General features: G+C 38.4%; 1 protein-coding gene across 3 annotated transcripts in view; it reads left to right on the plus strand.

The window, feature by feature from the left end:
• LOC110703736 (ycf3-interacting protein 1, chloroplastic-like) overlaps positions 1–16,822 on the plus strand; it is a 32,685-nt gene extending 15,863 nt beyond the window's left edge. Inside the window, exons 3-7 of one of the 3 annotated variants that reach the window (XR_002507758.1) lie at positions 12,944–13,057; positions 14,073–14,153; positions 15,982–16,149; positions 16,248–16,315; positions 16,573–16,822. Coding sequence is in view for 2 of the 3 variants with exons in the window: in XM_021881517.1 (XP_021737209.1) it covers positions 12,944–13,057; positions 14,073–14,153; positions 15,982–16,149; positions 16,573–16,662 (453 nt within the window). In the remaining variant the exon portion in view is untranslated. The remainder of the gene's footprint in view (positions 1–12,943; positions 13,058–14,072; positions 14,154–15,981; positions 16,150–16,247; positions 16,316–16,572) is intronic. The other 2 variants (XM_021881518.1, XM_021881517.1) reach the window with 2 other exon arrangements.
• Positions 16,823–22,274: the final 5,452 nt, after the last annotated feature.

Raw genomic sequence — 22,274 nt, forward strand, 5'->3', positions numbered from 1 at the left:
CATCATCTAGTCTTCTCGCTAGCTAGAGGCAATGGGATCTTGTTTGCTTCTATGAGATCTTGAATGAGATTTTAAAACCTGTAGCATTCATCAGTAGTATGACCGCGCCCTCGATGGTACTTGCAATAGGAGTTTGGATTCCATCTCGAAGATCGATTTTCTGGTGTTGGATCCTCGGTAGGGCCAATAGGTTTGATTAATCCTCGATCATAGAGACGATCGAAAGCAGCATCGTAGGTCATTCCAATGGGTGTGAACTCTCGCCTGAGTTTCCTTTTAGATCCTTGATTGTCCATGGCTAAGACACCATTATGGTCAAAGGTACTAACATTATTACTAGAGTGGGCGTTTTCGGAAGAAGAAGGATTGTCGTTCTTCTTTCCTTTCCAGCCACCGTGGTTACTATTGTTAGTAGCTTTTTGTTTTGCGAGGTCGTCTTCGATTTCAATTCCGATGTCATAAACGGCCTTGAAAGTATTCAAGTTGTGTTGATATTTTAAGTGCTTTGAATACTTTTCTTGGAGATTCTTGATAAACATCCTCACAGACTCCTTTTCGGTGGGGACCTCAATCACCTTGGCGGAAGTTTCCCTCCATTTATTAAAGAAAGAAGTAAAACCTTCATTCTCTTTTTGTCTTAGCATCTCAATTTGTCTATGATCGGTTTCAACTTGAATATTGCACTTGTACCTATCAATGAAAGCGTTTACTATCGATTTCCAGGTAGAGGTTTTCTCTTTGTCAAGGGAGAAGAACCATGGTTGGTGTTTCGGGGTTTTCTGATGTCCTGCGGGAGAGTTACAATTCCGGGACTGGTATCCTTGCGCCTGTACTTGCAAAACAACGGAGACTCCTTGTGGTGGGAGCTCCGCCTCCAACGGTCAAGTTAGTACTTGTTTGAGGAGTAATAAATGCGGAAAGTAAAGGTGGGAGATCTGGTTCCTCTAGGGGAGGAGTGATCAATGTGTTTAGACTTCTCTAGGTGAGAGTCATCAATTGCTGAATCCCCTTTAATGAGGATTAATTAAGTATTTATAGTCTTGAGAAGCGTGTCAATCCTAGGTTTAGGTTAACCAGGGCAAATTGGGCTTCTCTCGGACTTTGGGCCTTGGTGGCCATTTTGCCTATTTGGCATATGGGAGGCCACGTGGCGTGGCCTGATTAGTCCATATTGGACCTCTTAGGGTGACAAGTGGCGGACGCTGATTGGCCCACTTGGTGGACACGTGGCAGGTCCGGATTGGTCCATTTGTCATGGGTAATTTTTACTCTAAACATTTGCCCCTCGGAAGGAGTAATTTCTCTTTCCAGGAGGGATTGCTCCTTTCGAAAGTTAGACCCTCGAAGCTTTGCTAGGTCGGCATCTTGTCTAGTTCTAATGGGAGATGGACTTGATTAACTTAGAAAATTTTGATACCTTGGGCGGTATGACATTTTCAAGGTTAATCAATCATAATAATGATTGCCGCCGAACTAGACAGATGCCGATTCTTTGCCCCACTATGCAGATAGCCCCAATCAGGTGGACTGTCAACTATTGCACAAGGGTAAGCATTTAGCATTATTCGGCCGTTGGCCTCTTTTGTTTTAGTAGTAGGGAAGCCAGGCGGCGGGGGCCGGATAGTCCCCTTGATTCGCCAAGTTTTTCTTGGCTATTAACTCAAAGGTTGTTAACCTAGCAGGAGTAGTGGTTGAGAGCCCCTGTTTGCTAAAAACAGGCGGGCGACTCATACCTTTTAGGCTCCATACTAAGTTTGAGAGAGTGACTATGAGTTAACATGGGAGTTACTCAGTCTCCGTCACACTCTGGCTTGAGTAGTAGAGGTACCAGGCGGCAGAGGCCGGCTGATCCCCTTGATTCGCCAATGTTTGTTGGCTATTAACCCAAGGAGTGGTTACCTAGTAGGAATAGGGGTTTGAGTGCCCCTGTTTGCCAAAAAACAGGCGGTCTACTCAAACCTTTTAGGTTCCATACCAAGTTTGAGGGAGTGCCTATGAGTTGACTTTGGTGTTACTCAGTCGCCGTCACTCCTGCTTGAGTAGTAAAGGTACCAGGCGGCGGAGGCCGGCTGAACCTTTTGATTCGCCAATGTTTGTTGGCTATTAACTCAAGAGGTACCCCCTGAATTTATCCCAAGTAATACAGGGGTCATCCGACTCATATGTCAGCTGCTACCACTGGTTTAGTTAGTGATAGAGTTATCCTTGTCTCAAAAACGGCTACGTGGTTGTCCTTGGGGACAGTCGTCTAGGTGCCGTGTACTTAGTTTATAGAGCAATGTTCCACCTAAAAGGGAGCTGCTCTCTGCGACGAATTTCATCCGGAGGGATGCCGCCGGACGCCTGCTATTATGTTGGGACAGGTCGTATTAGTTTAATTTTAAGGGAGGATCAGTCGGCCTGGCGCCTGGGCTGATCATCGGGCCTGTGGCCTTGGTTAGTTCTTGGCGAACGTAGGTGCTAAGTAAGAAGAGGGCAGCCGCTTGTTTAGGCACATGGTCGGCCTGGCCCTAATCTTTTTTAGCTAAGTATAAGGGGGTGGTTGTCTGTTTTGGAAACAGCCGTCCCTCTTCTATGGAGAGTGGCCGACTGTATGTCTAGACGGCATGCCCCTCTGGTGGAGTAAAATAACCAATGGAGAGTAGCCGCCCATAAAGGTACAGACGGCATGCCCCTTTGAAGATAAAGAGTAAAATACTCAATGGAGAGTAGCCGACTGTAAAGGTACAGGTGGCATGCCCCTCTGAATCAGTATCAAGTATTGAAATCATTTCAAGTGTTAGAGTAGATGGATCACCTAGTTCCCTTCCATAAAGGATGGATGGTGTTATTAATGAGAGTCGGCTGCTTTCATAGCTACGAGACTTCATTGTATAGGGGGTCGGCTAAGATTCATGCCGCTTTTCTTGCCTGATAGACTGTCATGCAAACAAGTGGAGGTAATCCACGAAGAAAGACGGTCTTCAATAGAGTGCCTATGCTGCCTGGTTTAATAACCTTAGGCAACATTTTTTAGGGCATCTTATACTTTTTTTTTTATTTTTTTTTTATCATAATAATGATTGAGGTCGCCTAAACCAAGGCTACGAAACCATGATAATCATACCACCAGACATTCGGCATGCCGCTTGCTTTCATTTGGCAAGACATCCAATCTTCTCAGCTTCAAAATCACGATGCATGATCATGATGATGTTGGGCTTAGCATAATGATGCTAGTTGTACTCGTACCCATGATAATTTTCTTGATGATAATTTCTTTCGTGTAACAGCCGGCTGTTTAGAGCTGGCAGGCCGGGTGCTTAGTGGCTGGGTTGGGGCCGGCTGCCGCCTGCTGGCTTTGAGGAACGATGCCTAGGAGCCGATTGTTCAAGCATAGGTGTCATAAAGCTGGCTGTATTGAGGTAGTTGGGAGCCTTGTATTTTGACGCCTGCTTTCATTAGTTTAGCGAGGACACTAAGTGTAGTTAAATAGCCAAAGGCTTGACTAGCTAGGTGCATCTCTGTGCTCAACCACTAATGCCGGCTGTAGCCTAAGGCCGGCTTAGCTTGTGCGGGCGCTTCAATGGTGGACTGGCAACGAGGGCCGCCTATTCTGAAAATTTACAAACGACTTCTCAAATTCAGGCGTCCATACCCATCTTGCGTATCCAGCCATGCATAACATTCTCTCGTTCTCGCATATGCTGCTTTATTAGAGCTAGCTTGAAGTTCGACATTGAGATATCGTCTTGCACATTCTCAAACAAGGAACTTTTTGGTGTTAAACGGTTTCGGACACCATTAATAACCAAGGTGCGCAGCCGGCAACCGAGAGTTTGAGTTTAACATTTTACTTGCATTTTACTTGAGTTTGAGTTTGAGCTCATGCCTTTTCAACCAAGTGCCGACTGTTTTAGGTGAGTCGGTGTACTTAACACATGCGCCTGACTGGGGCTGGGCTGAACGCCATCGGCTCTCAGCAATTTAGTTGGTAAGCTAGGCAAGTGATACAATTGGTGATAAGGCCGGTTTATTTTGCCATGATGTGTCGGCTGTCCTCATAGCGTTCTTGCCAATTATATATTAGCCGCTGTTCATTAAAGAGTGCCGGAATCTGGCTGCTCCCACAAGGTGAGTTTACTCGCCCATCGCCATATCTAGATGGTCTTCATACACTAAGTGTGAACGGTACACACTCAATCATACGCTTGTCGCTTGTATTAATCACCATAATGGTTATTGATGGTATGATGATGCTGCTTGTATGAGAGAAAGGGGGGTTTGTTAGCTTCTCTTGATGGCTTAACAGCCGGTGGTACAGTGCTTCCCCTACATACATACAGCCGCCTAGCCGCCTACTTTGTACATACACACGAACTCATTCGACTCGGCATTTAGAGTCGCTTGTTCTTGGAGTGTCGTTTGATATTCTGCTGTTTTCCCATGATACTTCGAGATTCAAGAATCACTTAGCTTGAGGTTACATGTGGAGCATGCCGGCTTCTTTCATGGTTACGAGGACTTGTTTGTTAGCGTCGTACCGCAATCGGCTTTAGGAGTGTTACACAAACGCCATTTTTTCAAATTCATCTAGCTTTCTCAAGGCTATCCTCATTTATCACCGGCTGTTTGATGGCTCGGATTAGGCTGGCTGTTTTGCGGCCGTGTTGTCAAACACCTTATACTTGATGCTATACGTACACTTGATGCTAGTTGTTTAAATTTAACCAACCAAGCTATACGTACACTTGTTGCGTTTGTTGTGAAGGTCGCCTGCTTTAACATGGCTGGCTGCCTCTTGCTTGATAGCTTGAGGAACGATGCCTAGGTGCCGCTTAGGATACACAAGTGAGTTGCTTTCCCATCTAACTTTACACTTTTCTTTTCTCATAATGCAAGTAAGCTAGCTTCTCTATATAGAAAATGAAAGACGAATAGATAATGGACAAGCTTGTTCCACTAATTAATAAAATAGTTAATAAACTAGTGGAGCTTTGCCGCCTGACATCATCCCCAAATTGAGTGGACCAGCTCATAAAGCATAGCAAATACTTGGGAATTAATGATGGCGTTTATGGTGTATTGGAGTGTGAAATTAGTTGGCTTTCGTTGCAAGTAGCACAGCCCCACTCAACAGATTTAAAGAAACAAGTCGCCCTTTTTTTTCTTTTTTTTTAATTCAAAATCATAATAATGATTTGATAATAATAATAGCCTACAAGCTTGACCATCCGACTCCTGTTATTCGGCCGTATGGCGTTTGTGGCACATGCGGGGCCGACTAGTTTTTATGGGATCCAGACCGACGGGAGGTGCCGCCTATCTGGCTCTCGTAATTTGATTGGGTATACCTCATGGAGGTATTATGAAGACTGTCTTGAAAATCGGTAGTAGTGGCCGACTCTGACAGTTGGTGATTCTTCTTTTGCTCGATTATCATTCGAGCATCAGAGTATGTTTTCCTTGATCCATCCAGTTGAATAAGGCGGATGGGCTTCCTCTTCCCTAGAGAAGGGAAGTGGTACTTTGTTAGGTCGATCACTGGCGCCTCTCTCCCCTTAGGTCTAGGGTGAGTAGTCGCCTCCCAATCCTTTGCAGGTTCTTCCTCCCAGATTGGGAGGGTCTTCTGGCCGACTGTTCCTTTGCAGGAACAGGCACCCTTCTATTGATCAAGTCTTAGATCTCTCCTTTGAAACTACTCATGAGGGCCATGAGTTCATTCCTGGTTATAGGGGCAGATCCCTCGGCCGCCTGTTGATGATCAGGCGGCGGGCCGGCTGGTTTACTAGATTTAGCCAGGTAGTCTCCCCGTTCCCTCCTTTCGATGGGACGGGTGCGTCGAGCTATGAGGGACCCGTCAGGGGCCGTGTGAGTCTCAACTTCATATTCTTCGTCGGTATCCTAGTCTGACTGGACCAGGGGGTCGTCCATGGAACGCTTCTCACTTAGAACCGATACAGACTGTGATACCATCTCGAAAGTACTCTCCCCACAAACGGCGCCAAAATGTTTCGGGGTTTTCTGATGTCCTGCGGGAGAGTTACAATTCCGGGACTGGTATCCTTGCGCCTGTACCTGCAAAACAACGGAGACTCCTTGTGGTGGGAGCTCCGCCTCCAACGGTCAAGTTAGTACTTGTTTGAGGAGTAATAAATGCGGAAAGTAAAGGTGGGAGATCTGGTTCCTCTAGGGGAGGAGTGATCAATGTGTTTAGACTTCTCTAGGTGAGAGTCATCAATTGCTGAATCCCCTTTAATGAGGATTAATTAAGTATTTATAGTCTTGAGAAGCGTGTCAATCCTAGGTTTAGGTTAACCAGGGCAAATTGGGCTTCTCTCGGACTTTGGGCCTTGGTGGCCATTTTGCCTATTTGGCATATGGGAGGCCACGTGGCGTGGCCTGATTAGTCCATATTGGACCTCTTAGGGTGACAAGTGGCAGACGCTGATTGGCCCACGTGATGGACACGTGGCAGGTCCAGATTGGTCCATTTGTCATGGGTAATTTTTACCCTAAACAGTTGGCAAACGATTTCAAGAGATAGTGGGAACATAGAGGGGAAAACCTTCTTATCGATACCCTTAATGCTCATTATAGTTTCAAAAGCTCTTAAATAAAAAAAAGGGTTATCTGTTGCCTTGAATTTAGGGATGTCAGTGGCGTTGAACTTATGCGGAAGGAGTTCCTTGTCCAGCGAGACCCCTTGTGAACTCATGCCCTGAAATTTATAGTCACTAGATATCTTCCTCAAACTTTCTTGCATGAGGTTCATTTGTTGTTGCTTCACGGGATCATCAGGGTGAGGAGCTTCAGTGTTTCAGTCATGGTAACTAGTTGGTTCCTAAGCTCATTGACTTCTTCTTGAGTTGCCATTATCCTTTTAGCCTTCCTCTTTTGACGAATCGGTTTATCAAAAAAACGAGACTTGAATAAAGAGGTTGTCCTTGATTAATCCCCAGTGAAGTCGCCAAAAACTGTAGGGAATAAATTCAAGCTTTAACCCCATAGCTTGAACCCCACTGTGATCATACACTAAAGTACGGTGGCGTCTAAAAGGGAAGAAAATAGAGCAAAAGAGTCGCCAACAAGTTTTAGGAACTTGTAAACCGTTCACGAGGTGAAGGTTACACCCCTTAACGATCCAAGAGATCGTTCAACTCCATAAGGTCTAGAACCAAATAAGGGTTCGGGGATGAGGGTACAAATCCAACCTAAAAGAGATTGAAGTTGCCCTAATAATAGACCTCTACTTTATTCTGATTGTATTCATGTGCGCTTTCTGACTAACATGCAATCAATAAGATTAACCCTAAACCTGTTTATCTATGTTAGTTGAATATTAATGCACAAATAAATCTATTATTGGCGATCACTTGAATTATAATCACAATTAACCCTAAACTTATGAGCTGATGTGTATAAGTCTAGTTGAGATAACCATTATGAAAGCATTCTTGACATTGAACTGATAAATGGGCCTAAGACTTAGAGAGAGCAATGCTAAGACCAATATGAGTAGTGGCTGGTTTGACAACCAGACTAAAGGTCTCATCACAATCAACACCCTGCTATGTGTTTTTCCATAACCTATAAGACGGGTTTTATGTCTCTCAAAAGAACCATCAAATATCTTTTTATGTCAAAAAATCCACATAGACTGGAAGAGAGCAATCATGACTCAAAAAGTTTGAAGGATGGTTACCTGTCACAAACCACTCAATTCCTGCCTCATCTTCAAGTCCACACATGACCAGGAAAAGTTGTAGTAACATCCATTTTTAACTAAAACCCAAGCAAAAGAGATCCTCTACTTTCACTTTATGTAAAATAACCTTTAATGGTGTACTTGCTAGCTAAATTAATGCCTTAGTACACCTAATCAACTTAATACTAACTTGAATTTTAATCTACCACGCAATTGCTATCTAAATTATCTAAACTTACTAAATAAATTTTATAAATTACTTGTAAAACCAAATAAAAGTTAATTACAGGACAATAACAAAACAAAACAAAATCAATTCACAATTTGAAGCTTATGTTGTTTATCCACTTGTTTACATTAATGTTTTTTTTTTTTTTTTAAAAAAAAAAAAATAAAATACTGAAAAGATAAACATATTTTACATGGTGAGCTCATGTTGTGAGAATCTCTACATTGTGGAAACCAAAAGGCTTTCCTTTCTAAATTGATCTTAAAGCAACTGTATATTGCACCATGTTGCTTATATGCTTAATTTGTGGCTAACTCGTAATTTGTGGGTGATTGTGTAAATCTAATTACTAACCAATCCATGAATATTGATGATGTATATCACTGTATCCTAATTACTTCTTCAATCAAGTTTTTAGAAAACCCACAATCTTGAAATAAAGATCCAATTTTGAAGAGTTTGTTGAAGATTGAACACAAACGAACGGATATGACTTGAAATTTGACCAACTCTTGGAACGAATCGTAAAACAAACTCTATCTTCTTAACAACTTCCCTAACGACCTTACGAAGTTTATCTACTTTAAATAAATAAGAGAAATTATAGTCTATTCATTGTATAAAAATGCGGCCGATACGTCGCGATTCGGCCGGTATGTACCATATTTCAAGCTTACCGCTGCGAGTTTGCCGCTTTGACACAGTGTTTTTAAAAACATCGAGATTTTAGCCGATTCAACTGATACAAAGTAAATTTCGCGCGCATTGATCGATTTTATTTCACAACTCGTTAATCTCCAATGAATTTCTTGCTTTGTAAAGAATGAAAGGATTGTTTTCTCTTTGGGGCTTGCCCCTCGTTTTCACCAAAAAAAAAAAAAAATTGAATGAAAGGAGAAAAAAAATGATAAAACAATGAAGAAACCTCCATTATAATCAAAAGAGTTCTTTTCTGAACTTGAATAGGAGAAAGAAAAAAAAATCTGACTTCTTTTATTTTAAAAAATTCATAAGTGGGGGTAGGTGGGGATAGTGGGGCAGGTTATTTTTTTTTTTAAAAAAAACTAAATATCCCCATGTGGATGTACTTGAGCCAAGTTTTTAACTTTACTTTTTTTTTTTTTTTTTTTTTTTTTTCTGTTTCTGTTTTTGTTTGTTGTTGTTGTTGAATAGGTATTTAACTTTACTTTGTACAGCTGTGTTCTTTTAATTTATTTTTAGTGAAATTCGACTGTTATTTAGGCTAAAAAGTTTAAACTATATTCATTAATTATAAAATATAAATATAAAATAAAATAAAATCCTAAAATATAGTTTTTAGTTTAAATAAATTTTAAACAAAATTCTGCCGCTACAACCGCAAGCTAGCCCGCAACTAACGCATCAATTCAGTTACCGTGATACCGCGATCGTTTCCGCGATTGCGATCGATACCACATTTTTATTCTATGACTCTATCCTAAGAGTTAAAAATAAGAAAAATCCTTTATAATGAAAGGTAACAACTTGTAAACAAAATTCTTGAAGAAACTAACATTAAAACATAAATGAGGGACTATACTTGGCGTTGCCGGCAATGACACACGGCACTAGGAGCATGGTTTGAAAATGCGATTTTGGACACGGTTGCGATCGCGATAACGGTAACGTGTAGCGGTAACGGAATTGATGCGGTGATCGCGATGTGGAGACTGGATTTTAGTTTTATAATTTTATATGTTTTATCAATTTATAAGTCATAAATTTTAAAAATGAATTTTTTAATCATTTTCTAATACTAAAAATTAGTATTATTTTAATTATTTTCAATTATTAATTCAATCCCTCTAAAATAAATTGTCTTTTACTGTACGTAATAGGTAACACATAAATAAAGACTAAAAGAAAACTAACTTGTTAATTTATTGGAGTAGTCAAAAAGTCAAAAACAAAAAGTAATGGTATATAAAATGACACTTGTCCAATACCCACTTTCCAAACCTTACCTATTTGACAGCTCACTCCCGCTCTCTCTCTCTCCTCTTTCTATTTCCTTTTCTCGCTATTTTTCAATGGAACGAAATTATACGATTTTTTGGGTAGTCATAGTTATATTGGTGTATCGGCCGATTTGGTCCAAAATGCGGTGTATTTTCATAACCCGCATCAAATTGCTAAATATCGGTTCGATAAAATGGAAAACCGCTATAACTCGCCCGATACGTTATGATACTGCCACATTTTTGAACCGTGACTAGGAGTGACACACGCCAGCCAAGACGTGGCTGGGTTCACGCGGTGGTAGGGAGTCGACAGTGGAGTCTATCTTGGCGCGTGAATATCCTCGCCAGTAGTTAAGTGTGTAATTTTTGCTTCCTTTCAAGATATCTTCTTTCCACGTCAAGCAAGCTAACCAATTATGGTCTTTCCCTCCAATATCAAACCCAATTGGACATAAAATCAATGTATTTGGCTCATCAAAAGAATTTTTCTCTTGATTCACATCAATTGATTTTCCCATCTATACCAATTTTTACCACTACCAACCCACCAATTAGAGCAACAACCACCATGCAGACCTACCTAAAATCACTACATAAGCCTCGAAACCACCAAAAAACTACTTTGAAATCAATGAATCAAATGCCTAAGCTCCGAAATCCTAGCCTCACCACCAAAACGACAACCTAAGTTGCAAAACCACTAACCAAACCGCCACTTATGCCATTAAAGCACTACCCAATCCCACAATTTTGCATTTCTTCTCTATAACGATTTCCTTGGATTTTGGGTGAAGTATAACCTGGCTGACAAGAAAGCTTTGGAGGTGATTGCATGGTGGTTTTGGGTGTCAAGTGGTAGTTGCCAATGGCTGGGTGCTTAAGGTAGGCCAGTGTCTTTTAAAAAAAAAAGGTTAGGCCGGTTGAGCTAATGAAGGAGTGTGGCCTGTGGGTAGTTAAGAGTGGTGGTAAAAATTGTTCAATATGGATTTTAACTAGGGGTATATTAGTGAATTTTATGATTAAGGTAAGGTTAAATGTAATGAGGGCACCAGATTTAATAAACAGTACTGAAGGGTCACCTTAAAAAGTAAAACTTTTTGGCCTCCATCATATATAATGTCCCAAACCCCCAAAGTTGATTACTAAGTTAGTCCCTAAGGGCAGCCTTAAGGGTGAACAAAAAAATAGTTCACAATGAGTGAACAAGTGAATGGGTGGCTTAATGGTGATCTCTATAATTGTTCATAGTGAATGGTTGTGGGATCGATTGCTGCTGCAAGCATTTGGACAAATTTATGGATTGTGGACCCCACCCATTTTTATTTTTTTTTCAGGAAAAAAAATAGAAAGCAGCGACTGGGAGCGCGCCACTTGGCCCAGCCTCTGCTTGACACGTGTCACTGTTTTAAATAAATCCGTTGTAATTTTGCAACGGATATATTTTACAAAACACAAATCAAAAAAAAAAAAATTACCAACGGCTCTATTTTTTTCCCCTCTATAAATAGACACCCATATTGCTATACTTTCTTCAACTTTGAAAATCCATTTCTTTCTACTATATTTTTCTCTTCAAAAATCCCCTCTATAATTACCAATATTATTATTATTAATATTATTATTATTATTATTATTATTATTATTATTATCGTTATTATTATTATTTCCTTTATTATTATTATCGTTATTATTATTATTTTTATTATTATTGTCGTTATTATTATTATTATTATTAAATTTTTATTTTTTCCAAATATAAATTATAATTATGGATGCTAATACCAACCCCAAAACAAATAGAAAGAAGAAAAAAAATTTGGGTCAAAATATGATCCTTCAAGCTCGTTTTGCCATTATTAAAAAGCCGTCTTTGGCGTGGGATACCGACATACTCCACAATATCATGCTCGCCTGCATCATAATACATAATATGATCGTTGAAGATGAACGAGAGACGTATCAAAATAACGTTAATACCAATGAGTTTATGAATGCTGGAGGCAACGCTAATGAGGACACTACCGAGTACCGTACTGATCGTATTGTGGATATCGGCTTATACTTGTCTCGTAGAACAGAGATTGAGGATCAACAGACTCATTTGCAGCTAAAAAAACGACTTGGTCGAACATATATGGAATAAATTTGGTAACAACGAAAACTTAGGCAACTAGGTTTACAACAAATGGTTATCCCTAAGGACATCTTACAAAATGATGTGTAGTTGTTTTTTTTTTTTAAAATAAAATGTACTAGATTATAGTTGTAGAACTGTAATCACGATTTGTACCTCTTTTTTTTATTTTTGTTAATTAAAATTAGCTGCGTTATTGTTTAAAAAATATTAATCACAAGAATTAGTTTTTTTAAAAAGCTGATAAAAAAATGCGATAATTTCTTAATTAGTAATCACGATTAAAATATTAAATACGTCAATTAATTACATTGACATCGGGTTAATAAATTATAATTATGAAACAAAAAAGATTATATTTACAAAAATAAAATAAGGTGGGGTAGGGAGTATTGATGATGAACCATTGTTTAGTGTTCATTGTTAAGAGTGAATATTGTAAATGGTTTGTTGGTTTGATGTGGATGAGAGAGAAATGGTGATAGTGACCCATGAACCATTTATTTGGGTTCACCGATAAAGATGCTCTAAAATCTGTGAAATAAGTCGATAATCAGCAGCATGGTGATGTAATTGGTGGATGGTGATATGGTCATGTAAGTTTAAGCTTTTTATAGCATAGGAGGCAAGAATTTTGGAGATTATATTCCCAATTATTCACATTCCATTTTCTTGTTATCCTATATGATTTGTACTACTTTTATCTTTAGCATATACATTATGAATTAAGCAAAGTAAGAATATTTATGTATGCCATGATAATGTGTACTTGCGTGGAACTTATTGCTGCTGAATTGCGGATGTATTTCTTTTTAATGCCAATTTGTTGAAGCTATGTTAAGGCTATCATTCTTAACTTCATGACGTGAGTGGAATGCCTTAATCAGAGTTTACTTTGTCTAATTTTGTAGGTCAAGCTGACTATTATGATTGAGGACCCTAGAGAAGTTGAGAGGCGAAGGTTGATTGGAATTGATGATTCTGATGGACCAACAAGGGAGGATTTAGTTGCTGCTTTAGAAGAAGTGAGTGTATATCCTTCACCTATCTTGGTGTATTAGTGATTTCTCTGTACATGCCTATGTTAATTTATTCGAGAATTCTGAATTTGTCGTGTTTACTGATTATGACATTCAGGATGCCCTTCGTCGTTCTGTGTTAGATTGTTGATCTCAAACTATTTTTAACTATTAAAGCTATTAATATATCTTATCTTCTCATCTTCCTTAATTTTTTTTTTACTTTGAAATTCATTTTCAAAATGCATGTACCATGAAGCCTCACTGATTTTTCTTGTGGGGCATGCAGATTTAATTTAATTATATTTTAGGGCAGGGGGGGTGGGGGGTGCATACACATAATTGGAATTATGAGTTATAGAGTTGGGGGGCCTTTGATGCTAGGGGTGGCCTGGTGAAGATGGTGGGTTGAAATGCATACACAACTGGGTTGATATAGATATGGATTAGGTAAGCCTTTGATGCATATGCATGTTCATCATATCAAACTCGGACACTATGTTCCATTTTTATTGACTGAGCCCTTGAGCAACTCTAAGTCATTATGTGAAGAATGTACTTAAAAATACAAATTACAAATTTTCAATTTGTCAATTTGTCAATTCATGCCTCTGTAGGTGCGAAATGTTATGTAAAAGTAACACCTGTGATGTGTCATTTCTGTGACCCAATATTTTTGTGAGTTTAGGATCAAGATATTGTACAAATTCATATTCAATAGGCTTGCTGTGATGTTTAAGTATCCGATTGATCCAGCGAAAATTGACATGATAAAATAAATGGCAGACTGAAATGAATAACAGGTGCCCAAATTATTAGGAGAGAAATGAAAGTCTAGGAATGTTTGTACTTCAATTTTTTTTATTTTTATTTTTTTATTTTTTTGTGTTCATCAAGATAATTTATTTGCTCTATATGTCAATAAAAGTTGAAATAAGATGTTTCCACACGATTAAGTTCTGTGTTAGCTGATGAATTTGGAACGAGAAGCAAAATTATTGTTTGAACCATATCTATTCAGGTAAATGATGGAAAAATTCCACGAGATCGTGTTGCCTTGCGTATGCTTGCAGTGGAGATGACTAGCTGGCCAAATTTGGAGGTATTGTCATATTTAACTCTAGATTTTATTTTTGTCCAACTATTTTCAATCTTCATTAGTTAAATTTAAAATTGCTGGTTTTAGATTAATGTTTTGCTCCATATGAGTTTGATATGTACTGTTTATCTATAGTTGTATTCTCACGTACAGAACTGTGCTGTTAGCTTTTTTATTATTTAGACAAGATTGGATGAGCTGCAATTTCATTTCTTCTCAAATCCGAATAATTAGTAGTCCCTCTGGAAGTGTTAATGTTGGCATGTTACGTAAAACCCTACACAGTGAATTAGGAAGCTTAAATTGAGGCATAGATGAAACGAAATAGTCCATGATAAAGGTCCATTATCATCTTCAATATATACTAACTCCGTTAAATATTAATTGCAACTTTGAAATTTTTTTATATCTCACAAATACCCCATGTTGCAACTAATATTTAACGGAGGCTGTACTTATTTAGAAGATTAACAAGCTTACGGTCAATTTTTTTTTTTCCCCCCATTAGCTGTACTTGAATATTAAGAATGAAAATCCTTGAATATAATGATGTTTCCATGGCTGAATTTTGACCCTGTAATATTGGAGAATTATCTTGCTTAACATTAGAGAAAGATGGTCAAGGTATTAATAACCTGAATATGGTAAGCTGGATACTTTATAAAATTTGCTTAACCCTAGAGAATGATGATGGTCAAGCTACTTAAGAGAGATAGTTACTTCAGTTGAATAAACCAAAGCAAATGAGGGATCGTCTCATTTGTTCTATTCTCTATTTTCCTTACATTTTGTTCTCTGTTTCAAGTTTGAGATCACAACAAATAACTTCGATTGGCTTTTTTGCGCGCCAACAAAAAAAAAAAACACCCTTTCCTCTTTAGATTGCTCTCTTTATTTCAGATTGAAAATTAGTGGGGTCCTGTGCACTGATCTGCTATATCGCTTTTCTTTCTTATTAGCAATAAATCAGATCAATACATAGGTGCAACCTATTCTGTGTCCCCAACAGTATCACATTCATCTTGCCTCCAGCTTAAGGCTGGCATAGCTTATTTCAGCTTAATGCTGTCTTTAGGTGACATCCACCATTTTTGCTCACTTTCCTATGAAAAATTTATATCCTTGTGCAAGAACCGGATTTGATGAGCTGAGTTCTACATACTAACATTAGTAAAGTACATATTAGTTTAGCTTAAGTGTGATAATGGGTCAAAAAAAAAAAAGTAAGATACTGGGTCATTGACAATCTATTTCAGCTGAGGGAGATCACAAATACCTATGCAGTGGCTGAGTGATATCAACTCTTGGAACTAAAAAAAAAATTGATAATCTCGTCTTTAATACTACTTGGAACTCTCCGTGAATTGATGTTTAGATTGAAAAGGTTTGATCCTTAACCTGATGCATCAAAGAACTTGCTGGAAAATTATATAGAATTAGGTTAACTGCACACCTACTTTAGAGACCTACCCAAATATTTGTAGCAAATATGATCGAGGGGGACCTATGATCAACTTGTCTGAAGTCCAAACCTTTTCTCTGTACGCAGCGCTTGGACGGGGTCTGTAGGTCATTAGAGATTGGAGCAAGAGGACTTCGTTAGATATTGGAGTACTTTGGCTCTGTATCTATCAATCTAGATCATAATGAGTCATTGACAGCTATGGCTTATTGTTTTGTTTTTGGGTTTAACCAAACATGTTCAAGGAATTGAGAAAGGACCCCACTCACTCTTCTAAATCACGGTTTACATATGTTTCCTTGAATCAATTGGTCTTTTAAAGGCATCAGCTTCTCATCAAGGTTCCTTATCGCTCTTTTTTTATGATAGGCTGAACCTTCTAAGAAGACGACAAAGAACAAATCCCTCTACGCAAAAGCAACTGATACAGGTATTGATCCTGTAATCGCTGCAAAGAGGCTGAACATGGACTGGGATTCAGCAGCTGAGATTGCGACAGCCGAAAATTCTGATGATACTGATGTACCTCCAGTTGTAGTAAGTTTATGTTCTATCTTCATTGAGAACGCTTTAACCATTTTTTCATCTTTTGTCATTATTTGATGCCTGTATTTTTGAAATGGTTGGTTTTCTAGGGTAGCTGAGCTCCATGCAATGATATAGCTCTAGACCAAGAAAAAAAGCGGTGAGAATGTTGATCTGGGTAAATATAAAATGAAAGATTTTTTACTGCTGATAGACTACTAGGACACTCATTTCACAGTTGTGAACGGGACGCCTAAAATTTGGTATAGAATAGGAAATATGTTGTTGAGCTATAACATCCACAAATCCCAGCTAATCAAGAATGCTTAAATCATCAAACAAATGCATTAATAGGTTTCTTCAGCATACTCAGATCGATGATATGCCATTTCAGCAGCTAACCGTGTCCTAACAAAATGGTTTATTGGATTTCAGGGATATGGAGCATTATACCTCGTCTCAGCCTTTCCGGTCATAATCGGAATTTCAGTTGTTTTGATATTATTTTACAACTCCCTTCAGTAGATATGTTCATGCCTTTCTCCATAAGAGTAAAAGTATTGTGATCCGTATAACCAGTTAAAGGTTTACTGCTACCCATGGTATATATTGGAAAAGCTTTCAACTCTTCTGCTTACTACCTTCCTTTTCTAAAATTCTTATTATATTCATCTGTTAAAATTAATATTCTCTCTTTTGTTCATTCTACCACTTGCTTTTGATTGCTAAGAGCCTAAGATCATCCTCATTGAGTTATTGGTAATGGAGCGCCCCTAAATAGATGCCAACAATGTTTAAATATGTTTTACGCTGTGATTCTTGAGTCATGCTTAAATATTTAATACTCCGTGTTTTTTTAAGTGTTACACTTTGACCAAACACGCTTGCCGAGACACGACATTGATTATTATAGGAAAATTGATATCATGAAAGTATATGTTCTAACGCATCCAACAATGTATTATACAATAACATTTATACAATAACATTTATTTTTTTATATATATTTGTTGTACTCTTTTTCCTTCATTAGGTTTTTATACCACAAAGTTTTCCTATTAAGGTTTTAATGAGGCACAGTCTTCGATAATAGACATCCAAGGAGGAGTGTTATGAAATATTTGTGGATGTCTATATACTCTTGTACTCTCCGGAACATTCTAGATTTAGGGTTTATCATTCTCAAAGCAAACCCTAACATTGTATCTGTATATATATATATATCCCCTACTCTATGGAATAAACACACATAGATTAATTCTCTCTCAAACTCTTATATTTCCCCTTTATTTCACAACAAAAACAAGTTTATTTAAGACTAATATAAGATTTAAATGATATTCCTCCAAATTACTATTGAATGATTTACATCTTCCACCATTTCTTAGAGTTGTTGGAACTTGATATAATTTTCCTTGTCATCAATCTTAAACTCTACATCCCTTAATGTCTTTGAATTGGTTCCCTTCTTGAATGCAAGGATGATTCCTAAATCAAACAAAGAAGATAAAACTTGTAAGTAGAAGGAATGAAAATTCTCAAGTTATATGACGGGAAAAATCCATATTGCTTACAAGTATTAAACAATTAATAGCAATGAAAATTCCCAGATCTGAAAACTATATATACAATATATAAATTGAAACTAACTCATTGAAATAATTTTAATATCATATTTTGAACTTAAAATCCCAATTCAGAACTACAAAAAAATCTTACTTTTTGGACAGAATGTTTAGCTTTATTCAACTAAAACTAAGAGTTACTTTATCAAACAAAACATCAGCTAAAAATTCAAGACAAAATATCAAACTTTCATGGTATCCCAACTATTTGTAGAAAACTTGTGTTTTCTTTATTTCATTTCTGGATTGATATGAACTTGCAAAGTTGTATTGCATATTAATTAATTAAGTTTTACAATGAGCTGAAATAAAAACTTGGTCCAACAGCTTCGATTTCTTGAGGTTAGACTTTCATAACTATTGTTAGATTTCTGTTAGTCAACATGCCTTAACAATCAAATCATTTGATTTCATGCGTTTGATAATCCAAAAAATCAAGACAAATTTGAAAAAGTAAAATAAGTATCAAAACCAATATTAAATAAAGACAAAATAATATAAAAAATATCAAATACAAAAATTTGAGATGAGTTTTGAGACGACGAAACTTCGAATAAAAAGACCCAAAAAAATTGAAAAAAAATGGAAGATATGATACAATCACAATACAATTTCAGTGCTTTTAATAATAGCCAACATGCATAGTTCCTCAAAATTCGAAAGAACAACTACAGATTTATAAATTTTGAATGAACGAACATAGATCTACTCACGCACTTGAATTCTACGCCCCCTGATTATGTCGTCTGCCGTTGAGTCTACTCCCCTACTCCACACCTTTATTCGCATAAAATGGTGGTAGTGGTGGCGGCAACTGCCGAGGTAGTGGTGGCGGAGACTACAAGGTACTCAGGTTTGCTCCCCTACAATCATTAAATTGCACTACTACAAAAAGTGGCAAAAGTAACGCATAATACAGAAGTCTCAAGTTGGATAGGTATTCTTTAGGAATAATTAGAAGCTGTTATCTAAGTAAGGTGTTCTATATTGTATTGAATAAAGAACGCCTCCAGAAGTCGTCTTATAAACTTTATACGGCACCATAGTTGAAGAACGCCTCTAAGGCGTTCTATTTTGCCTATTTTAGGCGTTCTATTTTGCCTATTTAGGCGTTCTATAAAGCTTATTTTGTGGTAGTGTTGAAAGATCAAACTACTCTCATAAACAAAGAACATAATGCAAATAAACCCTAAATTAAAAGCCAAAAACAAATCTATATACTCAAAATAAATAACTAAGAAAAACGATTATAAACCAAGAATTCTACCCAAATAACAACAATTTAAAAAAATGTTAGACTAAAATTACCCATCAAAACACATTCACTACCTTCGTTGTTTGTAAATCGAAAAAAGCATGAAAAATACAAACACGATTCTGTACCCATCAAGCTCGGAGTGCATTTTCAGAAGGATCTAAAATATTTTAAAAGCATCATACAGGACGACATTAGTGAATAAAGTGAGGATCAGTGGGGAGAAGAGAGAGAAAGAGTGAGAATAAAAGAGGAGAGAGAACAAAGTGGGGAGGGGGGGTTGGCGGCTGGAGAGCGAAACCCTAATAAAACTAATGGGCTCCTCTCATTAGTTGAACCAAACTTTTGTATCGGGCCATGTGCCCGTTACAGATACTAATTTATTTGTAACGGGCACAATATGTCAGTTACAAATAAATTAGTATTCGTAACGGGCACATGGTAATCGCTACATATAATATAGTATTTGTAATAAACAATATTTTTCCCGTTACGAATATTATATATTTGTAATGGACTTTTACCCGTTACAAATATATTTAATGTAACGGGCATAGCATTGCCCGTTACAAATAGCCCGTTATGAATGACAATTTTTCTACAAGTGATGACACATAAAATGACATAGAAGTTGAAACCCATGAGGCCTCTGATGGGTCACTCATCTATAAACGTATCCATCCTAGGGATCAACTCGAACGGGGTGACAACCAGGCAGGTACAAGTAAACCCTCCAGACAACCGACTAGGGAATCCCAGTCTGCGAGAGGACATGTTCCTATCACTAAAGACGAACTCATGAAATTCATGACTAGTTTCAAGGGGGAGATCAGGGAACTGATCAACAAAAAGACGGATGGCTGCAAGGGTCAGTCAGCCAAGAATTCTCCTCATGCTGAGAGGAGAAAGCCAGTCAGGGACAGGCAACCTACTCCACACCCAAAGGAGAAGGCCTCGACCGCAATAGACTGGTCCAAAGTCCTTCTGCCCCAGACGGGTACAAGGAAAAACATCCGAAAAGTCTAGCCGTATGGAAGCAAGAAATCATTTTTTGATGCTCGACATATCATAGAGCATAAGAGAAATCATCAGCTATATGAGTCGCCTTCTACGTCGAGCTTCCTAGACAGCTTTAAGAATAAGTCGGCAAGGTATTCCCACAAAGCTCATGAGAGCCTGTCAAGCAGCCAGTCCGTCCATACAGGCCCTTAGATGATTAGATTAGCCCCGTATGTTCCTCACATGCCATATTGGCAGTATGCCCCACCTTACATGCAGCCGACCCTCTTTAGAGGCCGCGCGACATGTAATTTCCAACCTTTGGACTGGCAGCTCCGGTCGCTAAAACTTGGTGAATAACCTTCTGCGTTCACCAAGGGGATAAAAGAGGCGCCAGAACCGACCAAGGTTAAGGATGTCTTGGTTGGTACCTACGACGGTACCACCAATCCTGAAGATCACCTCATGGCCTACATCAACCTCTTGTATCTACATGGGTAGGATGATGCCACCTGGATGCAGATGTTTCCCGGCTACATTGAAGGGAATAGCCCAACAAAGGTTTGACAACTTGCTAGCCGGATGTATTGACAGCTTCAAGAGGCTTGCCTTCTTGTTTTCTTCCAACTTCTTGATGAACATCCCTGCCAAGAAAACAAGTCTCAACTTGAGCACCATCCGGTAGGGAGAGAGAGAAGGATTTCGCTTCTACGTCGGTTCAATCTAGTGAGAATCCAAATTTAAGGAATGTTTTACAAGGTTGCCTACATAGACTTTTTCAAGGGTCTGAAGGACGGGTCAACCTTTAAGTTTGACCTCGTTAGGAAAAGGCTTTTCACCCTCTAAGAGGCGATGATGGAGGCGGAAAGCTTTATACAAGCGCCGACCTTTGCTCGCCCAGCAATAAGTCAGACTCCAGGAAGTCTTAGAAACAAAAGGAGAGTCGGCCTGCTCTGCAGGCTCTTATAGTTGAAGAGAGCAAGAAAAGAAAAGAAGTCTGGGAGGTTGTCGATTCATAACAGCCATCCCAGAAGAAAAAGAAAGGATTTAAACCGTACGCCCCCAAGTACGAGTTTAATAAGGACTGCTACTCTATCCGCATGGAGATCAAGGACCGGATGTCCATTTAGAAGTCGGCTGCAATGAAAGCTTTCGCCAAAAATTGGGACAAAAATAAGTACTGCCAATTCTATGAGGATGTCGTCCATGACACCAACGACTTTTATAGCGTCAAGCGGATGTTGAGCTATCTGGCTGACAAGGGAGTGCTGAAATCATACATCTTGAATTCCAAAGTGACTCTCAGGATGGATCTTGGGCAGTCTTCCTAGAACACTACCCAACCTACTAGTAGTTCGGACAGTGACAAAGAGCTTATCTACACCATATCAGCTAAATTCGTGGGAGGTTTCCTGACAATTTAGGGCACCAAGGACCATCTGAAAAAGATGGTCAATGTTGTTGATGAGGGGTAAGCGTGTGCTAGCAGCATCTTCCCAGAGATCTTCATCACTTAACAAGACTGGGGCAAAGTTTGTCGGCCGCATGACGACCTGGTTATCATTGAATGTAAGGTCGCTAACAAAGTAGTTGGTCGTATCTTTATTGACACGGGTAGCTCCTTTGACATCATCAGCTACAAATTCTTATCTGTAGACATCTAATTTTGGCCTCTTGTCCCGACAAAAAGTGAAATGACGATAAATAAAGTCATCTTCGTGTTAGATCAAAGTGAAGAATACTTATGGATAACTGGTTAAGCCACAAAACACAATAGACTAGCCCAAATTATAAAAAAGCCAAAACAAAGGTCCAATTAACTAAATCCAATCATAATTAGGCTTAAGCCCGTGCTTAAACCCTAATAATGACGGATTTAGGAGTGCCTAGGTTAAAACTTAGTGCTGCCGAAGAAAAAGCCGCGCGCATCTCACAAAGTCGCGCTGGGCTACCACACGCAACCATTTTAGTTGCGCGCGACACCCAACGCAACTTCCAGAGTTGCGCTGCGGAAGATTTGTAATTATTCGGAAATTATACGGAAAATATAAAATCGAATCTTACCATAAAAGCCACACGCAAGACTAATAGTTGCGCTGCACATAGCAGTGCAACTCTATAACTTACCATAAGATAAAAATATAAGATAAAAACTTACCTTAGAAATTACCAGAGCTTATATGAGTTTAAGACAGCAAAGAATAAAAAACATAAGATAAAAACTTACCATAGAATTTTCCACGAGTATATTCTTATTG

Source organism: Chenopodium quinoa, unplaced genomic scaffold (genome assembly GCF_001683475.1).
Source record: "Chenopodium quinoa cultivar QQ74 unplaced genomic scaffold, ASM168347v1, whole genome shotgun sequence".
NCBI classification, from domain to species: domain Eukaryota; kingdom Viridiplantae; phylum Streptophyta; class Magnoliopsida; order Caryophyllales; family Amaranthaceae; genus Chenopodium; species Chenopodium quinoa.